The sequence below is a fragment of the Adiantum capillus-veneris genome, chromosome 3 (assembly GCF_014529385.1).
Source record: "Adiantum capillus-veneris isolate H3 chromosome 3, ASM1452938v2, whole genome shotgun sequence".
Taxonomy (NCBI): Eukaryota; Viridiplantae; Streptophyta; class Polypodiopsida; order Polypodiales; family Pteridaceae; genus Adiantum; species Adiantum capillus-veneris.
The window spans coordinates 80,626,521-80,645,800 of record NC_140933.1 but is presented as its reverse complement, the minus strand read 5'-3'; the positions used below and the strand labels follow the sequence as shown (position 1 = coordinate 80,645,800).

Here is a 19,280-nt window from a genome sequence, read left to right as displayed (position 1 = left end):
GCAACGCAGGGTGAAATAAGCTCGAATCACAAATGTGAGTAGACTAAGCTCTACGAGCTTACCTTAAATTTTTGACGACCTGTGAACACTCGCCAAAGATCACAGAAATCGGAGAAAGTGAGCAGGTGTGTGCTGGAGCTGTTGGCGACTAAGCCCGAGAGGACGCAACCTGCTCTGATACCAACTGTTGGAATTAGGGTTGCAGAGAAACGCACACAGCAGCTTGGAGAAGATGAAGAAAGCTCAAGGCGCACAACTGAGAGTGTGTTACTTAGTGTGCAATGGAAAGATAGATAACCCTAGAATGAATGGGCGTATATACAATGCACGCAGGAAAAAAACTCCTAAAGAGGGAAAAAATGCCCCGGTGGTCCTAGTGTGTTCACACACATCACTACCACATGTATATGGTAACAATCCAAAGCTTTTTGAAGCTTTTCACTTCATTTGGAAGTCAAACTTCGTCTCTAAACTCATAATGAGACTTATAGATATTTACTTTTGAGATATTGGAACATTTAAATACAAAGGTATAGTCAAGATGATTAAATTTTATCTCTCATAATTTTCATGTATAGAAATGCTCAATGAATTACTTTTTGTAAATAGAACTATTTTAGGAGGGAATTTTATAATTTTTAAATTGAATATCTCTTTCTTGGGTGATATATGAGACACATGAATATTTTATTTTAAGTCAAAACTATCAAAGTTACCTTTGGGTTTTAGCTCAAGCTTGTGTTTTCTATACATGTTCTTTTAACAAAACCATGTAACACTATCACAAGAGTGTTGTCTACTATTGGTGTTTGTAATGCCCTCTTATTTGTAGAAATCCAGAATGGATAGTTTCTAAAAGTAATTCATCTTCTATCTTTTGTGTGGGGACATTGTAAGATTATGGTCAATAGCAATTTTGTGATGAAGCTGCTTGTAAATAATTTTACTCGCTGAGAAAGATTGACTTTAAAACCTCTTTGTTTTCAAGTCTTCTCTCTTAATTGCCTTAAAAAACTCTGTGTTTTCAAGGGTCATTTTTTTTTGGCAATAACACAGTCTCTCATCTTTTCAGATGTTTCAACCATATGTTGTGTGATTGCGTTTATCTCTTTTATGATGGCGCAATATTAGAGTTTTGGTAATCTTCGCTCAAAATTCTACTTTGCTCACGTTTTTTCGCTAAGTATCTAGCAAAAGATCGATTGCTCAAATCACACCTAATAAGAAAACCTTCATTGAATTTGGATATCACAATGAAATAAATATAGTGATTAATGGTTAGCTTTCTGAAACAAATATAGCTGCATGGAAACAAACAACTAGACTAATTAGTTATTTCTCCTCGTGTGACGATTGGACTTCTAGGTTGGCCACTAGTGCGGGAAAAGGTATTTTTGATTGCTCATTCAAGAACTTACAACTTTGGTGTTTATAATTCTAAATTACCCTTGCTCAATTGTGTACCTACACTTAGTAAAAGTACTTATTGACAAGGACCTAGCTAAGGTAAATGTTATATTGTTTGATTAAAATATAAATAGACAGTGCTTGTAGGACTAGATTAAAGACCAACATAAAAATAAAATGTGAATTATTTACATTATTTGTGAATTTTCAATGCAAAGTCACCTTTAATATAGCGCATGGAATGCCTTTTTTGTTCTATTTTTTATTTTAACCTTTTGAAGGGGGGGGGCGGGGGGGATTTTTAAAGTTTTAGCAAGATTTTGCTTTCCTTGAAGAAACTCAGGACCTTTTTATAGTCCTACTAACCATCTCCTCAAATTTTGTGCCCAACAATCAAATTTTTCCTCAAGGTTGTGCTTTAGATCTTTTTATAGTCCTACCAAACTTCTCCTAAAATTTTGGGCCCAACAGTCAAATTTTGCCTTGGAACTTGTACAAGGCTTTTAAATGAGGATAGGCCTAAATGCATCTCTCTCTATCTTTAAAATTTAGAATCTGTAAATTTTCTCCTCCACAAAAGCTGGAAAAGAGATGCTACGAAGCCTCAAGAATAAGTGATGATATGAGGTGAAAGGTACAACATTACTCTTGTTTAATTCTTGCCAATTCCATAGTGAAGAACCAACACAAACTAGGTAATGAATTTGGAAATGCTAAAAAGATGCCTACACCACTTGGCATCACATAATTGGAGATAGAATTATAAGCAAAGATGGTTTAGGGTTCCCATGGCCCACAAAAAAAAAAAACACTTTGGAGAGGTAGAGGCTCAGTCCAAGAAGGTGTTTTAGTTTTAGGGTACAGAGTGGAGAGAGTGGATATTCGCAAGCAAAGAGAACATCGGATATAGGTAACATGAATGTGTGTGTGCATGAGAGAGAGAGAGAGAGAGAGAGAGAGAGAGAGAGAGAGAGAGATCAATAGGAAAGTGAGAGATTAGAGTTTAAATCTAAGCTCTAGAAAACCTTCACATATAATGAACTCTAAGATCCCTGTCACATGCTAGGAGTTCTGCATATTTAATGGAGTCGTAGGCACTTGATTGTGATATACAAGGGATGTTTTAGCATAGTATCAAGTAACAAGTATGTTTTTGGATAGGATAATATACTACGAGGAAAATCAAAATTTGTTCTTTGCAACAAAAAAAAACTAACAAATCCAAATCTGTATTAATTATTGAGGTTTTAATCGTGAGGATGACAAATTCATGCCTCATGAGAACAAAACAAAAGACTAGTTTTGTAAACAACTGAATTTTTGAATTAATTCTCTCTCTCTCTCTCTCTCTCTCTCTCTCTCTCGTCGGATAGATCTTTAAGGTCTCTTGGGATAGTTTCCTACGACGATAAAATACTCTTCTTCTTCCTCTTCTTCTCGTTAAATATCTCTATGTATATAATTCACCACACGTACATCTTAAGATTGTATGTACAAAGTTCGTTGTAATATATCTTTGCAATCAAGATGTTGTTTGACAATTATGATTTTTTTTGGCGATTGGGAACCAGTAAGTATAATTAGCTATTAGATATAATAATATCTAATAGCTAACTAAGAATCTAATAGCCATTAAGTATTATTAGTTGTTAGATATAGAATAATCATAATAATAATTTAATTTATCACCTAAAAAACATTTTTACATGGTGTAAACAAGTTTTAATTTATCATCTAAAAAACATTTTTACAAGGTGTAAACAAGTTTTTGCCATGTGTGATATTGAACTAAACCCTTCCAACTCTCATCTTCAAACATTTAGAGAGGAACCTTTCTTTCCACAAAAAACAAGGCAAAGGGTCACATTGGCATTCTAAACCAATAAAAATGAAAACTTGACATACCATGAGACTCTGAATAATATACTTGTTGCTAAGTAATCAAAATCAATTTCCATGTCGACTTAAAAAAATTTCTCCTTCAAAAAAAGTATAAATTTTTCTACTCCCTTGTAATAACTATTTTGCAATCTCCAAGTTCCAAGTTTGATTACCCTCAAACTATTTTATGCAATACAATCAGCTCAAAAACTTGCAAAAATTGCCAACAAGTTTTAAAAAGCCTAAAATCTTTCAAGAAAACACAAAATTCAATTGCAATTGCTTGCCTTTTAATAGAGTGACTCAATAAAAATCTACAACCAAGAAATGAAATTGAATGAGCCTTTGACTTTGAGCATTTCAAGAGAATCAAGCAATCACAGAGCAATTTACCTTCAAATGATTGGGGCAGCTTTGAGTGGGAATTGAGTGCAGCTCACCTAGTAGGCTCAACAGGTTTGCTTTCTGTGGTTGTAGTACTGGGGGTAGAAGTAGTAGGCTCGCTAACCGGGTTTGTGTTAGTAGTAGGCGTCGTATTTTGATCAATTTGAAGTGTGTTGGATTTGGTTGCATCGCCATTATTTGTTGCTATGCCATCAAGTGGCTTGGCCCCTGGAATTCCTGCAGACGGAGGACCATTCACTGCCATTGCTTCTTCACCCCCTTTTCCTACTCTTTTTGGCTTTGAAAGTGGCTTCTTGTTTCCGTGCACCAACTTGAACCTCGCAGCTGCCTCATTGTATTCAGAATAAAAGTCTCGCTTCCGATGGAACTCCATGGATTCATGATCAATCTACACAATAAAATCAGCTTCAAATAGGATGACATCAAGAGGGAGTTTATTTGCCAATTTACTTCACAGATTGAAAGTATGTACTTCACGATATGTAGACCTTCCATATCACGTGCGTTCTAAGGCCTAATTTAGAAAACCCCATATTTCTAGATCTTTCATGAATATAACACACCCTTTTCAAATTCAATCTGTGTATTTCCTTCTTGACTGGTACCCTTTTGAATGTTAATGGTGTTTTTAAAAATTGGACCTTTTCCGTTGAACCCATGTGCTATGTTTACATAGTTGTGACCGACTGACCGAGGCAAGAGACATAATTTGTGCACTCTATTGAAAAAAAAAAATCTGGTACGGTAATATCTAAGCAGTAGAATGGCCATATTAGCAACTTGCAAAATCTTGAATGGAGGAGCTTTTAACTCACCAAGCTTGGGTCATACGTGAAGACAGACCGCATAACACCTGTTGGAGGTCGTCTAGGTACCAAGTATCCAGCGTTTATTCTCTTCCACAGGTTCTGCCAAAACATGCAGACATTGTTGACGCTAAACAGCAGACATAATTAGATATATAAATCAAATCAACACCTTCAAGCATGGTGTACGTACCACCAACACGTACTTATAAACCAAATTTAAACCGCAGTGAGCACAAGCGCTCACACACATTCGCAGCTTGCTTAGTGGTGATCCAGTGATTACAAAGAACGCAAAAGTAGCCTGTACATCATAGCAATCCTTCTACATAAAGTAGTAGGAACACACAAGCAATTCTATACAGAGTCCAAAAAGAAAAACCATGCAGCAATCTTATCGTCAAGGTTTAGGAACATACAATGGAGAGTTGTGTGTAGATATCAGGATCATCAACAGCCTTTGCTTTTGCTGTGCTTCCAGTGACTTGACATGACGCACCACAACCGCCACTGCTGCTACTGCTCGAATGCTTCAGTGCTATATGGTCTTTTGAAATCTTGTCATCTGAGAGCAGGTTACCCAAAAACTCATCCTGTGACCTGCATATTTAACTTCAAAGATTAGGCATTTCTCTATATTAGCCATAGTCAACGGTAAACAGAACGAGAGGGACAAGGCCATCTAAGATGGCAACAGCTTGCTCTTTTCAATGGAACAGATTAGAAAGGCTTCTTATATTGCATTTTGTATGCAACCCTCAAAAAAAATATGAAGCAACGGCACAAGTGAAAGGAGAAATGGGTGACTTTGGAAACAGAGTTTCTGATCCGATAGGCCCCGATACAGAGTTTCCTTGTGACTACGATATTAGCCAATCCATGATGCTAGTGCCTTTGATTGGTCCACTATGGAATACCCTGCCTCTATCAGTTGCCATGATCACAAATGTTACTGATCTTTTCATGCGTTAAGTGTGTTGTCGGAAGACTCGACCTAATTCTACATTGTATAAATCTGATCCTTACTTGTTCTCTTTCCATTGCAACTCTTTGATAAAGGCAGTGTTCTCTCCCTGCTGAGGAACAACTGAAGTTGGTGCCATCCAGGAAACTACCAAAAACCACGGGGTATAATGTGCTTCAAAATAGACGACAAAAAACAAAAGAGTTTAACAAAAGACAGCAATAAAATAGAGTGGCAGCAAGTAGACTAATTATGGACATAGAAGAGCTAACAAAACCTCCAAACCCGAATCAAAGAAAGCACCTTCTAGAAAATGAATATATTTTACACACACACACACACACACACACACAACACACAATCAACTGTAATTGTAATATTGCCTTTTTCATGTTCATAAAAATTGTCACTGCCTAGTTGTGTATGTTTTGACCTACATAAGGCCTTAGTAAAACATTGAACCCTTGGAGCAATTATCGGTTTGTTCTTCCTATTTCTTGTATCAGAGGCATTAACTAATGGCAATGTCTTTAGTATATGTATGCCACAGCGAGAGATAGCGGACATTTGTTTTCCTATAAGAGGCATTGAATAGTGGGTTATACACAATGTTTTTCATTTCTTATGCTTTTATAAGCCATTGTGACTTTTCACCTTGTTTTAGCAGACTATAGGCAAAGCAATCTTTCTTTACACACGTCGGGTGCAAGTGATTTGGGAGGAGCACCATGCAACCTTTGAGATGTTGCCTTCGATCTACGTATCCATGCTAATTGCTTTACATGAAAACCATATACCTGCCATATGTGGGGCCAGATTTAGCTCTATGTGAGGCCCTTGCATGGTTACTCACAGGTTTGTTTGTCCCCCTCACTCATTCCTCACAAAGGATGAGTTGCTTATAGAGGCCAACAGAACGATGTATTTCATGCGGATGCTTGCTAACAAGCGATTGACTAAGGGCAACCAGGTGATGGGTGCAGTTCATGCCTCCACATGCACCCATCAACATGTTGCTACTCGTGTTCCTCTTCTAGACATGGGACCCTTTACCTCCATTTCAAGAGCAAGACCATCGCATGGCTGGTGTATAGTACGGACACATGCAATCGACATGAGAATGTAAAGCATTCTCCACATCCATGCTCATTCCACAAATTACTCCAAAAAGCATTGGATATGCTAGCCACATGTATCCAAGGATCATTAGGTTTACATGATAGTCAACATTTCCATTTGATGCTTTTGGAAGATTTGATATTCGCATGTTTGAGTAACGACCCATCAGCCCACATTGACAAAAATTGACTTGAGTTCTTGGACTTGTGCTTCTTCAGCTACCCGACATTTCCCATATTGTACACCTCCGATCATGATCTACTCCCACCTTGTAAGAGCCATACGCTTCCCCATGGATCCTATCCTTGGATTATAACCAATTCAAGTTATCCACTGAAGTATATGAGAACATATCCAACAATATGCCATATGATGATGATAGTGATCACGATGCAACCATGTTACCTGTGACGTGCCATGCCAAAGATGCAATAAGTCTTTTCCTAATTAAAACATAACTTTCGCTCCTGCCGATTTGCTGTAGCTCTCAAAATGTTCGGCCAGTAACGCAGCTAACCATCGTGTACAAAGTAGTTCAGCCATTGTCTTGTTAAGAAATAGACACAGAAGCACAAGAGGCCAAATTGGCATCTGAGAAAACATGATAAACAACAATATCCATGTCTCTGTGCTTCAAATAAATAGACAGGAAGTTCCCAAATGTGTTCGATGGGTAGTATCGCAATGTCCAATCCGAAACACGATGGACATCCCAGACTGAAACCGGGGCCATTATGCTAAGATGGAGATCCCCTCCTCTTTCTTACGCGTGCCCTTCTCTCTGACATGCTTCTCTGTATGTCTCTGAAATTGATGATCTTGGTATGTCTGCTCAAGCTGTTACAGCTCCTGTCCTGCCCGTTGGGGATGAGAATTTTCTCTCTCTCTCTCTCTCTCTCTCTCTCTCTCTCACACACACACACACACACACACACACTCACTGTACGTGTGTGTGTGTGGCGCGCCCCGGCTTCAAATGAGCACCCATTATCGACTGAAATCCAGAGAGAGAGAGAGAGAGAGAGCATACCTCAGGAAAGCGGAATGAGATTCGGAACGGACATAGCATTTTTCACACGTCAAGATGCTCCCAATTTCAGAAAAAGAACAAGATCAAAGGTCACGATGGCCTATGCCATGTCACTAATTAACACCTCCTTTTGAGAGGTTGGATCAGCAGCTCACGATTGTCAGTTGACCATGATCGTTGGATTGCCCAGGGTGAAACAAAGTGTGCGTTGAGAGCCTGAGATCCGTCCTATGCAATTTGGTATTTCGGTACAAAATGTAAATTTGGGTCAACGCCTCTCCTCCCTACCCGAAGACTTGAACTGAGATGTCACCTCTGTCCTCTAACCATTCATTCTACCCATTCATGCAACTTTTAAAAAAATGTGGAAATCCGCTTGGTATTGTAAATGTGTATCAGTGTAAATGTAAAAAAAATTAATAAATTTGTGTTGAGCTAACTTCAATTTATATGCCACTAGTACGGCCGGTCGCCTTCGGCGGCCTCTCTCTCTCCCCCTCTTTCCCTCTTTATCGTGTGCAAAGGGGCTTGTTTTTGTTTTGGACTTTAGCCTTCAGGTCGCAGATTGCGGCACGTGTAAAGGGCTCCCCCTTCCGCCATATTATGTTAGTAGATGTGGCACTATACTCGACAAACTTTAAGTAACAGTCCACAATTTCTCACAACTTTGGTGCTTCATTCCAAAAGTGGGACAAAAGTCTAGAAAGGAAAGATTGAGAGCGTCCAAGCTCCAAACTTGAAAGGCAAGAATTTGAAGGTCAATGAAATTATAAAATTTTGAATCTTCTTGTAACATGTGTGCCTTTAGACACCACTTTCTACCTTTTTGGCCCTTGTACTCCGTCCCTTTCCTCATTTTTGTGTGTGTGTGTGTGTGTGTGTACAGTTGGGGTTCTTTTGCCGTCTCTAAGGACGCATGTGAGCCAATGTGACCTGGGTTGGTATAAAGATGATGTATGGTAGTAGCCAAGTAATAACATGGCACTTGCATAGTCAAGAGGCTAGAATTTATAATGTGAGCCTACATTGGATAACCCATTCGATAGAGCAATTATAGTATGGCAAGAATCTCAAGAGAAATTAACGGGTTTTTAAAGTTCTAGAGGCATTACGAACCCCAATTCATATTAAACTCATTCTAAAGCCTAGGATGGGTCATCGGTCTGTCAATTAATTATAAAACAAGTCGTCTAGAGATAGATGGAAGCCTTGCCTTTCACTTCAAAAAATAGAAAAGGGTACTCCATTGTAAATGAGTTGAAACTCCATCAACATACACCCTCCCTTTTGAATGAAATGTAGTGCCAACAAAGAAAATCATGGTGTGCAACTACATTCGGCGGCAGCCTATGATATGAGTATCAAGTTTACATTTCCTACAAATGGACGGGAAAAACAAATCGAACTACACATACCTTAAGAACAATGAAAGAGAGAGCATGAGTGAAAAAACGAGAGCATGAAAGCGTGTGCATGCACACCTCTTAGAGTGGAGTGCTATGCATACCACAAAGGTAGATGTGAGAGGAGAGAAAAAGAGAGACATGGAGAATTGGGTATAGTATCCCCCGTGCAAGAGTAAGCATTTCCTCTTGCATGCATTTATTTATAAATAGCAGTCAATGCTATTTATAAAGTGATTACAACCGTCCCTAGGGCATAAAAATAATCAATGGTCATAAAGAGCTATCTATAAACTATCAATAGCAGTCAATGTTCAACATGATAACAACCGTCCCTTGAGCATAAAAATAACCATTGCTCATAAAGAGCTATCCATAAACTATCTATCCATGTGAATCTGATATCAATTGTTAACTAATCCAATGGTCTAGATTGCATCTTTCTTCCCACTTGTTAGCCCAACAACAAATAGTTGTTAATGCATCATAATTAAATACCATTACATACCTCTCTATTAAGGAAGTAGTTGTCCTCAGATGCTATGCTATTATCTTGCAAGTCATAACTTGTTAAAAACTGTGGTTAAAATTAAATACCATTACATACCTCTCTATTAAGAAGTAGTCATCCTCAATCGCTATGCTATTATCCTGCAAGTCATAATTTGTTGAAAACAGTGGTTAAAATTACATAATAGAAACATATTGTGATGGGAATGAGATCGCGTTAGCTAGGGTAGATGAAAGAAAAACATCGTGCATGCAAGTGAGTGTGTGTAGGCTAGATTATCACTCAAGCGAATTAGGTTCCAAGATAGATTAACTTCGACTCATAAACACGATCTTGGGTAGTTTGCTAACCCATCACAAGCTCACCGTAAACAAGAGAGATGTAATACAAACATGAAATGGTTGCTTATTCATGAAAGGAGACTTAAGTAGCTCTATAGCCTTTACACCACCACATGTGGGATAATTCCACTCTTCTCTCTCCTTGACTCATACTCTAGTGACTCTAGGACAAAGCTCACACCTTACAATCCTCCCCTTGAGGTTTAGACTAGAACAATACAATAAAGATTATTTTCCACTAAGGATGACACATAGTATCCACATAGGATGTCAATACATATCCACCACTAAGCCTGAAAAATCCACAAAGGATGACAAAAAACCTCCCCTTGGGCTTTGGGCTACAACTTGATGAAGAAAGACAACACTCCAATGCAGGAGCACAAACAACATACATCCCCAATCCAAGAGGCAAACAACATAACACTCCAATCCAGGAGCCACACTCCAATCTAAGAGAAAAAACAACGCTCTAATCCAAGAGAAAAATCTTGAAAAATGACTGCTTCACTCTAATCCAAGAGCACCTTCGTCTTCTTCAATGCTTTATCTTCAACTACTTCATGGTTTTTGTCTTCTAGCCGCCCCTTGTTGGTTCCAATGATGTAGATGTCTCCATAGCTTTGTCTTGAGCTTTATTGAAAACAAGAGCAACTCCTAAGATGCAAATAAGTGAAAAAAAATGCTTAAATTGCCTCCCCTTGAAGTGCAGTTTCCCAATTCCCAATGCCTTGAAGTGGTCTTCGCTCTTGGTTCCAAGGCCAATGTCTAGGTTCCTTACAATTGCACATATCCTTGGTGATAGATATAAAATCATACATAGCAAAACAGTGCCTGGTTGCAATAAATTTATCTTTGAACTACAAGGGTGAGAAGATTTTTCTTTGAAGCTTGAGAGAAAAGATTTTTGAGCTTTTTGAAACTCCTCTTCACCTGAGTGAAGCCCCTCTTCACAATAAAGGATGATATATTTGAACGATGCATGGAGTCTGATGAGCTTGCTTGCCTTAAAATATGATGGCAAGTTGAACCCACGACTCGCCAGACTCATTTTGAAAGTCAACTCTCCTAACCAAGTGGCCTTGCCATTTTCCTTGTGGTAGGGACTCAAAAAATAAAGTTTCGTTCTTCACTTTGCAGGGAGGTGCACCCACAAAAAAATACACACACACACACACACAGACACACACAGACACACACAGACACACACAGACACCTTTTTTTAGTGAAAAATTGGGGATAGAGTTTAAGGGGTTTCGAGCCCGGATTGCATAGCTGAGTGGCTCTAATGGAAGCTTGTCGTGAAGGCGTTCTCCACATACTCACAATGTTTGAAATGCATAGGCTGAAAGGGATCAATTTTGGAGGAACAAATATGCAAGATGATGATGAAAATGACACATTTCTAATGTACCTAATTGGATCAAAATTGAGCTTTATTGATGCAAAAAAAAAAGCTTGGTTAAGGGACTTAAATGAGAATTAACAAAGCCTAGCACTAATTAGGCTACTAACGATCAAAGAGTAGTGGCCCAAGAGTTTAAAGGCTTGAGAACATGCTCAAGATAACCATTAGAGCTCTAATTAGGTCTAGAGAGAGAGAGAGAAGTCTAATAATCAAGAATCTTAGAGATGATTACAATGTGCTAATCATATTATTAGCTCTGATACTGCTTGATGGGAATGGGATCATGCTAGCTAGGGTGGATGAAAAACAAACATCGTGTGTACACAAGTGAGTGTGTGTAGGCTAGATTATCACTCAAGCGAATTAGGTTCCAAGATAGATTAACTTGGACTCATAAACATGATCTTGAGTATTTTTATAACCCGTCACAAGCTCACGATAAACAAGAAAAATGTAATGCAAACATGGAATGGTTGTTTATTCATGAAAGGAGCTTTAAGTAGCTCTACCACTACATTGGGCTAATTCCACTCTTCTCTCTCCTTGACTCATACTCTAGTGACTCTAGGACAAAGCTCACACCTTACAATCCCCCCCTTGAGGTGTAAGTTGCATTATACATTAAACATCAAACGTATTATACAGGTATAATGCCCTAATAATATGTTAAGTAGTATAAAACAACCATATTATACGGTGACAGAACACTGAATTTTGCGCTTTGTATTATTTCTCTACACTTCGATCAAAGAAATCTTTGATCAAAGTGCTTAGTATATATATACAACCATCGGAGCCTCTTCACCAACATTCACACAACAAAATATTGAGCTAGTTGATGAAAGGAATCTTCTCTGTATAAGATAAAATATTTATATGTTGGAATTAGGGTTGCAGAGAAATGCACACAGCTTGGAGAAGACAAAGGAAGCTCAAGGCAAACAATAGAGAGTGTGTTACTTATTGTACAATGGAAAGATAGATAGGCCTAGAGTGATGGGAGTATATAAAATGCTCAGGGGGAAAAAACCTCCTAAAGAGGGAAAAAATGCCCCGATGGTCCTAGTGTGTTCACACACATCACTACCACACATGTCTCTATGTAACTTTTTTGACACAAGGCAATACCACCATCACATTGCTTAAACTGTATACCCAAGTAATGATGCAACAGCCCCAAATCTTTCATCTTGAAAGTAGCATTCAAATCAGCCTTAAATTCAGCAATATGTCTCTCATTTGGTCCAGTGATTAACAAATCATCGACATAAAGAACCACAACAAGAAGTACATCACCCTCACACTTTACATAAAATGTGATTTCTGTTGGACTGTTACGAAAGCATCGTTTGAAAAAATGAGTGTCAAATTTCTCATACCAAGCACGAGGAGATTGCTTCAACCCATACAAAGCCTTCTTACATCTGCACACTTTGTCCTCTTGTCCTTTTATGACAAAACCGCGAGGCTGCATTACATAAACTTCCTCAAATATGTCACCATTCAAGAAAGTAGTAACAATGTCTGATTGATGTACATCCCAACCAAAATGAGATGCCAATGCACATAGAAAATGCACAGTAGTCATACAACAAGTGAGAGCAAAAGTCTCTTCATAACCTATGCCTTTTTGTTGTGCATAAGCCTTTGCAACAAGTCGAGCCTTATGGTGATCGATCTCACCATCCGGCTTGCGTTTCAACTTGTAAACCCACTTCGTACCAATGGCCTTTTTGCTAGGAGGGAAATCACATAAAGTCCATGTGTCATTTTCTATAAGTGCATCATATTCTGATTGCATGGCAGTCATTCAATTTTTTGAATTCTGTGCTTCATCAAAAGACAGAGGCTCCTCAACATCATGTAAGCTAGACACAGCCAAAGCATAACAATCTGATGCATAAGATGCATGGCGAGAGCCTGAACTAGTACAACTAGACAAAGGTGCATTCAATTTACTGTCATGCAAAGTGTGCACCAGCCATTTTGGCATACCTCTAGCCTGCTCATTTTCAGCCCTTTCCTCATCAAGTACATCATGCACATCTGCATCATTAATAGGCTGATCTGTAACATTTTTAGAAATCCCCATAGGCTGTACATTTGCCTCATTGGAACTTACATTTGTATTTCCACCACCAAAAAGAGGCAACAAAGTGTCATGAATGTCCTGTGAGCTTACATTACTGTCTCTAGTACATGACAGCAAGGGCTGAACAGAATCTTCCACAAACACTGCATCCCGTGAAACCAGAATACGTTTTGTTTGCGGATGATACAACCTGTAACCTTTGCTTTCAGCACTATAACCAACAAAAATACATTTGAAAGCCTTATCATCCAATTTTTTGCGTTGTGTTTGTGGCACCAAAGCATATTCCAAACAACCAAAAACATGCATGTGCTCAATAGAAGGCTTTCTATCATGCCATGCTTCATATGGAGTAATAGATTGCAAAGCTTTCGTAGGACACCTGTTCATGATGGCCTCAAGCCAAAAAGAATGTGGCAAAGCTTGACTTTTGACCATACATCGTGCCATTTTCGTAAATGACCTGTTTTTCCTCTCAGCAACACCATTTTGTTGAGGTGTATAAGGCACTGTACATTGGTGTTTCATCCCACGACTAGCTAGAAATGCATTGAATTCATGAGACATATACTCCCCCCCCTTGATCGGAACGGAGGGTGCCCATAGTACATTTCGAGACATTTTCAGCCATAGCCAAAAATTGTTTGAAGCACATAAAAACTTCGGACTTCTCTTTAAGCGGAAATACCCATGCATGCCTGCAGTAATCATCAATGAAAGTCACGAAGTAAAGGTAATTTCCTAAGGACGGAGTTTACATGGGCCCACAAACATCACTATGCACAAGTTGCAACCTGCATGTGGCCCGAAGTGAACCATCCTTTGGAAACTTAGAACGCTACATCTTACCCAAAATACAGCCTTCACAAACATCTTTGAGTGGTGCTTCAAGAGGCGGCAAAGAAGCAACCATATCACATTTCTGCAAACGTAACAAACTGGCAAAATTCAGATGACCAAAACGTGCATGCCAAAGTTATGCATCTGAAATAGCCCTTGAATTTGCAACACCATTTGCAAAATTTTGTCCACACTTGTCATACAAAGTGAGCTTATACAACCCATGACACAAAAGGCCAGATGCAACAATTTCATCACCAAAAGTGAGATCATGAACTGTACATCTGTCATCCACAAATTTGACTAAAAGTCCAAGTCTAGCAAGTGCGGATACAGACAAGAGATTCTTCTTGATCCCAGGTACATAAAGTGCATCGACAAGTGTGAAGGAACTGCTACTTGCAGCAATAAGCACAATCTTTCCAACTCCCTAAACCAGATAAGAGGCATTGTTGGCACAAGTGACTGTATTCCCATGAAGGACAGACTCGAGAGAGGTGAACAATTCACGATGTGAGGTAATGTGCTTTGTAAATACCACACATGTGAATCTGCAGCAATTGACAAGCATGTATCATGGACATCAGGATTGTAAGTGCACTCTACACTAAAAGCCCATTCTGCATCAACATCAGCAACACAGTATCCTTTCACAGAAGACTCAACAATGGCTGCATTTGTAGTGGAACCGGCATTTGCAGTGGAACCACCCTCTTTCTTCTTAGCCTCTTTTGCCTTCAACTTAGGACATTGCTTGATCAAGTGATCATTAGATTTACAATAATGGCAACGCATCTTCTTTTTGCCCTTATCACCAGAATTGCCAGATGAAGTGTTGCCAGCAGAAGCATTGAGAACAAAAGTTTTTCCACTCGCAGTAGAACCATAAGAAGTGGCTGCATTGCTGTTACCACCCTTTCTTTGAGAAGCAATAAAAGCCTGTTCAACTGCATGCTGTCTAGTCCTATTTTTTCTGGAAAGTGACTCTTGCAACAACAATGTGCATAATGCATCAAACTTGACAAATTCTGGATTTCCTTGGGTCATAAGTCTCCAAGTACTAGCAAAAGTCTGGTAAGAATCTGGTAAGGCATCAAGAACAATATGCAGAAGGGAACTGTCTGAAATGACTTCACCTGCAGAAATAAGTTGCTCATTAATATCCTTGACACTAGCAAGGAAAGTGTCCATAACATCTTCCTCATGCATAATCTTCGACTCCAGCTCTTTACACATCAAAGCAATTTTAGCCTCATTGCGACTTGTATAAAGACCAGCCAAAATATCCCAAGCCTATTTTGCAGATTTTGCTGAACGGATGTGAGGAACAATAGTGCGCTTCACAGACAACGCAATCAATGCGTGAGCCTGCGCATCCTTTACATCCCAATGAGCTTGTTCTACCGTAGGCAAAACAACTCTAATAGCAGCAATCCTTGCAGCAAGACCTGCAACATCCTCAACATTCCCTACCTCCTCAGAACCAGGACGTACATCAATGCCCTGCACAATATTCTAGACGCCCTTTGACACAAGAACGTGTTGCATCATATAAGCCCACATAGGGTAATTGTCCCCATCCAACCTGTCCTCAACAGCAAACATCTTGAAGACATTTGTGTTGTTGTCAGCCATGGTAAATGTTGCACCTGATGTGAAAACTGCCCAAAAATAGGAGAAATAGAGTGGCAACAACACGTGCTATATAGCACAAACCGTAGAAGATTATAAGGCACCTGTTATGCAGAAAACGACACTGACAGAAATTCTGCACAAAATGATGAAATTGCCTGTGCAGACCTGCCTGTAGTGGAAACAGAGGCCAAAATGAGCCCGAATCAAAAATTTGAGCAGACCAAGCTCAATGAGCTGACCTGAAATATTTGTTGACCTGTGAACGCTTGCCAAACCTCACTGTAATTGGAGAAAATGTGCAGGCGTGTGTTGGAGCAGCTGGCGACTAAGCCCGGGAGGACGTAACCTGCTATGATACCAATTGTTGGAATTAGGGTTGTAGAGAAACACACATAGCTTGGAGAAGACGAAGGAAGCTCTCAAGTCACACAATAGAGAGTGTGTTACTAGTGTACAATGGAAAGATAGATAGCCCTAGAGTGATGGGCGTATATACAATGCTCGGGGGAAAAAACCTCCTAAAGAGGGAAAAAATGCCCCGACGGTCCTAGTGTGTTCACACACATCACTACCACATGTATATGGTAACATTATAGAAATAGAAAAAAATATGTTTTAGTTATTTGATAGAATTAATTTTATTGATATAATTAAATTTCAAGTTTATAATTTGTAGTTTTTTTGTCTTTAATTTTTAAATTGAGTAGTCTTGAATCAAAATAAAAATTTAGAACTTTCTCTTTTTGTGTTGGAGTTTTTTCACACTTAAAGAGAAGAAAACTAGGTTTGTAACCATTTATCATTGTTTTGGAGTATATACTCACAGTTGAAGATGGGTACGTATCGTAAATAGTGATTATTTGCCTTTGTGCTAGAGTAAAAGTGTTTACTTGCACTGGAGATAATCATTTGTTTCACTTAGATTAAGGTTTAGGAATTAAGAATTTCTTCGAGTCCTTGTGTTAGAGTGATATACTCACACATGACAGAATTTTGACGAAGTTTCTAATTGAGGATTTTTTACCGTACTTGATGCTTAACTTGTACGGTTAGAAGTGCTTCAACTACGATAATGTTATCACCTTGAGTAGCTGCTTACACTTTCGCGTATATTTTCAATTAAAGGTTTTTGGAAGTACTTGATGTTTATCTTGTACTGCTAGAAGTGCTTCAATTACAATGATGTTATCACCTTGTTGTGTTAGAGTAGTTGCTGCACTTCCAAGAAGATATGGAATGATCAATACATATTGTTTTTACCAATGTGATTTGTAAAAATCATGATAATGTAGCTACAATCCAAAATTGATCGTTGGTAACCAATGACCATCGCATTGACCTAGAGTATTATGCTTACGCTTTGAGATGATCCGATGCGACAAAATATTGTTTAGGGTACAAATTCTTATCATTTGTAGGTGTAAAGTATTCAAAATTTATTCAAAATACGTAAACAGTGAATTATATTCTCTTTTTGGATATGTGCATACAATGCAAAATTGTTGTTGGATACAATTGACTGTGTACTTTTAATTTTTGACATAATCAACTAATAAATTGTATACTTCATGTATGATTAATAAAAGGATCAATATACAAATTACAATTGTCTATTTTTTATAGACGTATGTGCATGAAATAGTGCCAGGGCGAATTGCATCTCGATTGAAGTGCAAGTCTTGTCACCATGTGTTCAGTGGAAATGCTACAAGGATCAAAGAGCATTTGTTCAAAGTGTTAAGCAATGTTGGGCCTTGTACCTTGCCTCCACGAGACATATATGAAAGATTTTTAGATTATGTACATAAAGTAAAGGTTGTCCTTGAGGACAAAAGTAAAGGGGTAAGCAAAAGCGGTTGTAGATCCAATGGATGAAGAAGAACCTCTTACAAATGAGGAGAGGGATCCGATGGACACTGAGAATAGAGAGCAGAATTCCTTTAATCCTTGTTTCTGGAGTGAAGTGCATGGTACAACATCCTTCGAAGTAGCTTCATCTAGTAATGCATCTAATCCAAAAGAAATTGTACAATGAGCTTCAAAAGAAATCTAAACCCCTTTACAAGACTTGCACCTTTAAAATTATCAAAAGCTCTTTCTTTTGCCCTCAAGGACAATTTCTTTTGCCCTCAAGCTTCATCTAGTAATGCATCTAATCCAAATGCAACATGTATAACCCTTTCTTTCAAAGATCTATGAGCGTGCCATATCAAAAGCTAGAGGCCAAAGAATGTGATAGCCATCGTCATCGACCATGTTGCAAATTACAAAGGTGCAGGTCTTGCAATTTTAAGAAAAGTACTAGAAATTAACATGGGTACCATGCGGTGCACATACTATCAATTTGCTTCTGAAAGACATTGACAAACTTGACAAAATAAAGACTACTTTGTTGGAAGCAAACATAATAGTAAATTTCATTAGAGAGAATTAATTTTTATATGCTCTGCTCAAAACAAAGTCGCCTAACAAGGCATTACAAATGTTTTGTGCGACTCGTTTTGCTACTGCATATTATGCGGTGTCAATAGTGATAGATGTTCAACATGCGGTGGTGGAGACAATTATTGACATGCGGTGGGATGCATGGCTTAGCAAATATCCCATCTATCAAGCTACAACATTAAGGGTTCATCAACTCGTTAGATCTCCATTGTTATGGAGAAATGTGAAAAAGGTTGTCGATGTCACTAAACCCATTGTGGACCTGCTATGCTTGGTGGAAAAATACTCTTTTGTCTTTGAAAAGGTGTATTGGTATATGGAAGAAGCCATTGAAAAGCTCAAGGACTTTCAAAGCTACATTGATAAAGATAAAACATTTCTAGTTTCATGTGCAGAATCTTGATGGATGGAAATGCACACCTTGTTACACACATACCAGCATTCACTTTGAATACAAAATTTCAGCTCCATGAACAATCCTCAAATTCAAAAGTGATACATGTTTCAAATTTGTGTGCATGCAACTCTTAGGGTCGGATGAGGGGAAAGATGCATTTCATCAAAGCGTTGACTATTCCAATAATGTTTGGTGATCCTTGGCACATTGACACCATAAAAAATGTTAGCGCACCTATGTGGTGGAAAGAATATGGTGGAGAAAAGATAGAACTACAACACGTAGCTCTCAGAGTATTATCTGTTACTGCTTCAAGTGGTAGTTGCAAGAGAAATTGGTTTGTATTTGACTTCTTACACACTAAGAAGAGAAATAGATTAAAGCCAAAACAAGCTAAGGCTTTGGTAGATGTGTTTTGTAATATAAAATTGTTGCATTCAGTGAGTTAGAGTGGGAGGTGGCTTCAGAATGTTCATACCTGGAAGAAATTGATGACATGGTTTTGGCGTTTGATTGTGACGACATTGTTTAAAAACACCGTTGGTACAATGTACTTGTAATCAGCTTGAGTTTGTTGTCCCTATCTTATGATCTCT

At 38.5% G+C, this 19,280-nt stretch overlaps 1 protein-coding gene across 6 annotated transcripts; it reads right to left on the bottom strand.

Annotated features, from left to right (window-relative positions):
• Positions 1-3,571: 3,571 nt before the first annotated feature.
• On the bottom strand, positions 3,572-7,716 carry LOC147461173 (uncharacterized). 6 transcript variants are annotated; one of them, XM_086500202.1, is made up of 6 exons: positions 7,613-7,716; positions 5,526-5,637; positions 4,919-5,099; positions 4,693-4,803; positions 4,509-4,601; positions 3,572-4,081 (listed from the first exon to the last, which is right to left on the bottom strand). In XM_086500202.1, the coding sequence occupies exons 2-6, from the start codon at positions 5,600-5,602 to the stop codon at positions 3,725-3,727; spliced, it is 819 nt and encodes a 272-aa protein (XP_086356328.1). In that variant the 5' UTR covers positions 5,603-5,637; positions 7,613-7,716; the 3' UTR covers positions 3,572-3,724. The 6 variants fall into 6 exon arrangements, with proteins under 6 accessions (XP_086356328.1, XP_086356338.1, XP_086356321.1 ...); XM_086500212.1 differs by having other exon boundaries at positions 5,526-5,610; positions 7,613-7,665; XM_086500195.1 differs by having other exon boundaries at positions 5,526-7,436; positions 7,613-7,646.
• Positions 7,717-19,280: the final 11,564 nt, after the last annotated feature.